Here is a 7,508-nt window from a genome sequence, read left to right on the forward strand (position 1 = left end):
AATATGACGTTATAAATTCACCTTGCTGTGACAAATTCAATATTTCTCAAAAAGGTACAGCATGGTTTAGATTAGGTATCATCAACAATGTTCAGCATACAGATAAAAAAAATTGACATTTGATAAATGAAGAAAGTGCATTACATTTTTAAAAGTAAACAAATGATGTCAATAAAATAATTAATTACAGACCAGAATGCTATAGTTCTTAGACAAAGACTTTAAACTTAAAAAATGACTTGAAAAATAAAGAAGATATTCCATTGTGTAAATGTATCACCATTTCTGCATCCATTCCTCTGTTGAGGGACATCTGGGTTGTTTCCAGATTCTGGCTATTATGAGTAAAGCTGCTATGAACATGGCTGAGCAAATATCCTTGTGTATTTGCACATATTTTGGATATATGCCTAGGAGTGGTATAGCTGGATCATGAAGTAGCACTATTCCTAATTTTCTGAGAAAGTGCCAGATTGATTTCCATGGTGGGAACTAGAAAAGATCATCTTGAGTGAGGTAACCCAGAAGCAGAAAGACACATATGGAATATACTCACTTATAAGTGGATATTAGTTATATAATACCGGATAAAGATACTAAAATCTATACTCCTTAAGAAGCTAAACAAAAAGGAGGACCTTAGGGAAGTTGCTCAATCCTCACTCAGAACACAAGTGATCCACCTGAAGAGGGAGAAACAGGGAACAGACAGGAGCCTACCACAGAGGGCCTCTGAAAGACTCTCCCCAGCAGGGTATTAAAGCAGATGCTGAGACTCATAGCCAAACTTTGGGTAGAGTGCAGGGAATCTTATGGAAGAAAGGGGGAAATAGAAAGATGTGGAGGGGACAGAAGATCTACAAGGAGTACAACAAAACCAAAAAATCTGGACCCAGGGGTCTTTGAAAAACCGATACTCCAATCAAGGACCATGCATGGCGTGCAGCTGTACCAGGCCACAGAGGAAGACAATGCAGCCAGTCCTGATGAGACCTGATAAGCTAGGTCAGATGGAAGGGGATGAGGACCTCCCCTATCAGTGGACTTGGGGAGGGATATGGGAAGAGAAGAGGGAGAGAGGGTAGGATTGGGAGGGGATAAGGAAGGGGGCTACAGCTGGGATACAGAATGAATAAACTGTAATAATAAAAAATATAATAAAAAATAAAGATGATAAATGAAAGGTTAGTGAGAGTAAATGACATCGGAAAAACACTAAAATAGTAGGAATTATACCTACTTATAAGTGAAAATTGCAAACCAAAACAAAACAAAGAAAAAAAAATGATTCCATTTGGTCGTAGTGGTAGATTGTAGACTTCAGAAGGAAACTTAGGAGCCACGGAGGCAAATCAGGAAGCTATTCAATCTGAGGAATAAAGAGAAGAAGTGCAAAACGATGGAACATACGTGAAAATATCAAGTAGGCTAACGTATATAATTGGAATCCCAGAGGGAAAGTTGATAGGACAAACAGACAAACAAACGATATTTGATGAAATAATTGGCCAAATGCCCTGAACTTTTTGAAAAAGATAAATGTACAGCAGAACCTAATAACTCAGCTGAGTGTGACACAATAAAAACATAATGAACAATGAAAAAGAAGGAAAACTGAAAAAGGTATAGGAAACAGGAAAAAAACTGACAATCCAGAGGTATGCATCTAAACCAGGCGTGGTGTCATAGGCTCGTAACCTCAGTTACCCAAGAGGCTGAAGCAAGAAACCAGACTCTTTTAAGAGAGAGTGCCAGGCCAGCTTGGACAATTTAGTGAGAGTCTGTCTCAAAGTGTGAAAAGAAGCCTGTGGTTAGAGCCCAGCAGCTAAGTGCTTGCCGAGGACTCATGGGACCCTAAATTCAGTTCCAGAGACTACTAAAAAGAAAGAGAAAAAAAAATCAATATCCAGAATAAATATTCCTCATGAAGGAGAACAAACTAAAGATATCTTTGGGCAAATAAAATGTAAGGGTTTTGGCTCTCAAGAAATTCCGAAGGAAGAGAATGAGGAATACTGATAATGCAAACAATTTTAAAAGATTTAAAAAAATTAAAAGAAAATCAATTGTATACCCATCCCTAGTGTGGTTATGACATGTACACATATGAAGTATATCTATAGTAGTATACACAGATGAGGCCTGAAGGAAGAACACAGGCACGGTTTGGCTACATGCCTCACACATGACGTGACATGCAGCAGCACTTCCCCTGAAGGAGCACAGGAGGTAAAGAATGCATGTTATCAGCCCCAGGGAAACCATGATTCCTCGGTGTGAACCTCCAAGCACGTGTCAAGTTCAGCTGCTTTAAAATCATTGTTCGTCATATACAATGATGTAAGTGAAGGAAAGTAACTCTGATATATAAAAATAATTTGGTCAAGGTGAGCATCTTTAATGGTCTGTGGTGGAAGAAAGATAAAATATGGCATTTTTACATTCCGACTGTCGTTCTACTTCTGATAAGCTAAGCAGGTGTTAAACTCCCGTTCTGCTTTGCTTTGTGATGTTAACTCTCCCTGTCCCTTAAGAGTCTGAAGAAAACAGGTTATTTGATTCTTTCATGTGCCATTTACTTTTCATTTAACACTTTGGAGGATTCTTTAGTTAGTCCATGTAAATTCTTAAACCAAGGACACAAAAGACCAAAGAGAATTGTTAAATATTCATTTTTTGGTGGGATGTATTAAATATTTGAGTGGCTATTGAACATCTTAAGATTATCCTAAATATTAGCAATTGTAATCTGTAGCATAAAATTCCAAGAAATATACCTTGCTGTGTCATCTTTTTGTGTTTGGACCCAACTTACACAAATTTGAAAAGGGCTCTGATGAATCAGGGTGCTTTAGAGAAACAGAACTAATAGAATCTATCTATCTATCTATCTATCTATCTATCTATCTATCTATCTATCTATCTCCTTGTATTTATTAATATGTATATGATTTATTAGAGTGGTTCACAGGCGGTGGTCTGGGTAGTTTCATAATGACTGTCACCCAGTGGAAAAGGAAAATAATCTGGTACTTGTTTCACCATGAGACCGGATGTCTCAGCTGGTCTCAGTCTGTGTTGGAATCTTGAAGATGTACGCCCTAATACCAGCTAGGGAATGCCTTAGCAGCAGGATGGATGAACTTCCAGTGAAAGTGAGGGCAAGCAGACCAAAAGCAAAGACACTTCTTCTTCTATGTTCTTTTATGTAGGCTGAGTGGCCCCGATTTCAGGTAGGTCTTCTGACCTACTATCATCTGGATTTACAATGGTTCTTCCCACCTTACGTGGCCCTATCAAGAAACCCCTTCATAGGCATGTTTAGCTGCTTAGGTTCTAGTTGCTCCTAGATCCAGTCAAGTTGACAGCCAAGATATGCCATCACAGGCTCTATTCTCCTCAAACTGAATACCTATAAGTTGGTGGCACAGGCACATGCTGACTGGTGTTCTTGTATGACACAGGCAGTTTGTTGCTTTACTAGCAATACTAAATGATACTGTGGGGTATTCGTAAACAGTCAAAAAAGGTCACCGGTGATTTTGTCGTTGTTGGCTCTGCTTGTTAAAATGGCAACTTGCACATGCATCCAATTCTATTTTAACTAGAACTAGCACTTGAAATGTGATCACCTTAATGCTTTGTTCTTGGCACAATCTGCCTTCTGACGGACAGCTTGTCCTCAAAGACTCTATTTATGGATCTGATTTTGATCAGGACGCAGCACCATGGAGGAACTACTACAAGAGAATGTTCATAGTATCTCCATCTGAAAATGAAAATGTAATTTGGGAAGGAAAGGAAGCCTTAGGGCAGTACTCCTGGGTGTAAAATGGTTTAACTCATGATTCAAAACGGACACAATGGCCATCATTTGAACAGAGGACTCTTAAAAATGTGTTAAGGGTCATGATGTAGGGTGACTGGTACAGTGCTTCTGTGACATTCATGAGACCCGGAGTTTGATTCCCAGCGTGGCATAAACCAGTGGACGTGCATGCCTCTAGTCTAGTACCAGATAGGAAAATACAGAAGTTCAAGTTCAGCATCAGCTACACAGCAACTTAGAGGGCAGATTGGGTAACACAAAACATTGCCAGTGAATAAACAGACAGATAAATGAATGAATGAATGAATAAATAAATAAATAAATGAATTGCAAGTGAATTGTCTAAATGAAAAACAGTGCCATTCTCAATGACACGAATAACTGTAAGGAAAAGTCAAAACTCAAGGGTAGTGAGGCTACAGAGAAAATGATAAAAGGAAAAAGTCCACGGCCCTTTGGTTCTATCCTATTTAATAACAAAACAGTGTTAACGACAAAGCAGCAGCTACACAATTTAGTTGGGATAAATGGCCGTTCTAACAAATGGTGGCCTTGGTTAGGAAATGACATAGAGAAACCTGACCATTCAAGGTCTTCTCGGCTGTCTAAGCAAGTTGAACTTTGTCTTACTCATAATGGAAGGAACCAAAGGCAGCACTTGTGTGAAAGTTGGCTGATCGGGGTAGGTTTTTTTTCAGACTGTAAGACTGAGAGCAGAATAGAAGAAGAAAAAAAAAACTTTGGATGGTGGAAGAAATGACTGCCATAAAATCAGATAGCATCTGTGTCAGGTAAACATACCAGAGGGGGCCAACCACTCTGAGATATAAACCAAATACTGCCACAATGAAAAAAAAAAAAAACAAAAAAAAAAAACCAGTCATCTTTCAGGAAGGGTGAATTATTTATCATGTACACTCAAGGGCTACATGTTTAGGTTTTTATATACTTTCATTAAAAACACTGTGTCCTTACCTAAGAATGTAATGACTAATGCTCAGTGCTCCTTGGAATGTCATTCCAAATCCTTTTTAGAATATCTGCAAATGATAAAAAAAAAATTCAATGTTTCCTTACTGCTTATAAAATGTTAGAAAAGAAAAAAACTTGTTTTTCAAAAGAGCAGCCAGAAAATTAACATCGTATATAATCACAATTTTCTTTCAGCACCTTCTAATACTAATAATACTAAGTAATGAATGGTGGGTAGAAAGGGAACAGATTGGAGTCGCCCTGTCCATTTGAAAATAATTCATTGTTCTTAGCCTATTTGGTAGAGTGTCATTTTAAATCAGTGTCAGCCTGGAGGAGGTTTTATTGTTTCAAACCACAGGCTTTATATTACCTTTAAAAAAAAGTCAACAACTCTTAGCCGCAAGTTGGATGCTTCTGGCAGCCGTACAAATCTAGCACCACCCAGGGAGGGAGCCTGTTTGCCTCTGCTCATTCCTGCCAGGGTGGAGGAATGCTGGACACCCAGAGACAAGGGAGGCTGCAGCTCGCCGCACCCCAATCCCACACTTCGGGCTTCATCCTTTTGCAACACACAGGTAAGTGGTAGGTACTCCAGAGTGGTGAATGAGGAGAGCCTGCATAGCAAGCAAGCGCTGAGGGTCAAGGGCTATGCTCTGAAGGGGCCCAAAAGGTCTCCAGGACAGCTTCAAGTTAGCTAGTAAGGTTCTTAATGTTAGTCAATAAATTCCTGAAAGTGTTCTACTGCGTTTGATTGCTCTCTTCATCTCTGCATTTTATCTTTTAGCACGCTTTTCTATACGGTACTAAAAGAAACTGAACAGTAACCAAATGTTTGTTTATCTGTGGCAAATCTGAGTCTAGTTAGAAATGTGTTATTCACTTATGTCCAAAAGCTCTAAGATCTTGCAACGGTCTTTGCTGCAGAGCGATGAAGTACGGTGTCATACACAGTTCAGTTCTCAGTGTCGGTGTTTTAAAATAATGTGAGTGGATCAAAGGCGCAGTAGGCAGTGCTCTCCACACTACAGACAGGATATTTCCCACACTAATGGCAAAAGTCTCCAAACAGAAAACTGTGCTTGCAATTTGTGGTCTCAATGCAATTTTTTTTTTTAAATCACAAACTCTGTTTCCCCCTCAGATGTCAGAGACTGAGTTGGAAAAGATAAAAGTAAGACCAGCAGAGCATTTTGAAAATGACAAAAATAACATTGCTTGGTTAAAGGAAGGTAAGCCTGCGTTTTGTTTCTACTGCTGTAAAAATGGTGCTTTTGCTGACAGTCAGAAGAGGGCTCAGGATGGGCCAGCATGTCCCTGGAGTTCCAATGAGACCAGCATGCTGACTTCCTGTTTTTTACCTACATGTGGCCAGAGCTGGAATCTGAGGATCTTCGTTATTGAAATTGTTCTGTAGTCTTTGGGTTACAGTAAGCAGATTCCACAACTTGAAAGACGTATCATGATACATGGTTTCTAGAGCAGTGGTTCTCAACCTGTGGACTACTACCCCCTTGAGGGTCACATTGCAGGTATCTTGCCTATCAGATATTTACATTAGGATTCATGAACAGGAGCAAAATTATAGTTACGAAGTAGCAACAAGAATAATTTTATGGCTTGGGGGGGTCACCACAACGAGGGGAACTGTTTTAAGGGGTCGCAGCATTAGGAAGGTTGGGAACCACCGCTCTGGAGGGGCAGGAGATGTATTTTCTTCAACTCCAAGAAGACAGTGTCATCTGAGGATGAAATAATCATCACAGAAAGCCAGGATGCCTACAAATAGAATCACCATTCACTGCAGTTAAAGAAGCCATCTTCCCCAAGGGAGGATGCTGCGACCACAGGCCCAGCATGCGTAAGAGCACTGCTTGAAATACACACATAAATCAATATGTCCTCCTTTGATGAGTACAAATTAGTGTCACTTCTGAAAATACGCCTAAGCTCATGCTATTTACTACAAGGCTTGTCTTTATAGCTCTTTGTTTTTATAGGCATCTTTATGCCCCTTAAAAGAGACCAATCTGATATTTTATCTAAATAAGCATATGTGTCTCTTTCATGACGCCGTTAAGCTGTTCTCCTATAAAGGAACAGTTTCAGTTTTATAAGGTCACGAGAGAGTCTAAGGAATATGATGAGAAGGCGATACAAGCCCCGGATAATACTGATGGGCATTAACCACACTGACGTGTTTATTGGCGTTTATTGGTGTTTATGCTGAATCATCCTCACCAATCTGTGGAGCAGTGATTATCAATAATTCACCAATGAGAAAACTGAGCCTTAGAGAGTCTACGGAGCTTGTCTACATTTGCAAGATCAGGAGGTGTGAGATCTGGGACTGGCTCCCAGGTTACGGAACTTGACGGAATAGGAGGTTAACCATCACCTGGCCAGGCTAGGGGAAAAGATGCTTCAGTCCCCTGCCAGCACAAAATCTATGTTCAAAAGGATGCTTTCCTACTGAGTTTAGATTAATGCCAACAAACAACTTTGCCTTTTACTCTTATTTTTAAACCCAGCCCACCTCCCTCCTCATTTGGAAAGCATTCATCTAAAAGAATAATTTCGTTTGCTCAACTGGCCAATGATCAATTAATAGTGAAGCCTCCTCTCCATTAGAGGCTTTAGTTCAGGGCCCTAGGAACAAGTCTTCTTCTTCTTCTTCTTCTTCTTCTTCTTCTTCTTCTTCTTCTTC

The 7,508-nt window shown here is 39.7% G+C and overlaps 1 protein-coding gene across 1 annotated transcript in view; it reads left to right on the forward strand.

Annotated features, from left to right (window-relative positions):
• The first annotated feature begins 5,945 nt into the window (after nucleotides 1-5,945).
• Nucleotides 5,946-7,508, forward strand: part of Mdfic2 (MyoD family inhibitor domain containing 2) — a 95,737-nt gene continuing 94,174 nt past the window's right edge. Inside the window, exon 1 of the mRNA XM_055628413.1 lies at nucleotides 5,946-6,033. Within this exon, the coding sequence (XP_055484388.1) occupies nucleotides 5,946-6,033 (88 nt within the window). The remainder of the gene's footprint in view (nucleotides 6,034-7,508) is intronic.

This window comes from Psammomys obesus, unplaced genomic scaffold, assembly GCF_907164565.1.
Source record: "Psammomys obesus unplaced genomic scaffold, mPsaObe1.curated_primary_1811, whole genome shotgun sequence".
Classification (NCBI taxonomy): Eukaryota; Metazoa; Chordata; class Mammalia; order Rodentia; family Muridae; genus Psammomys; species Psammomys obesus.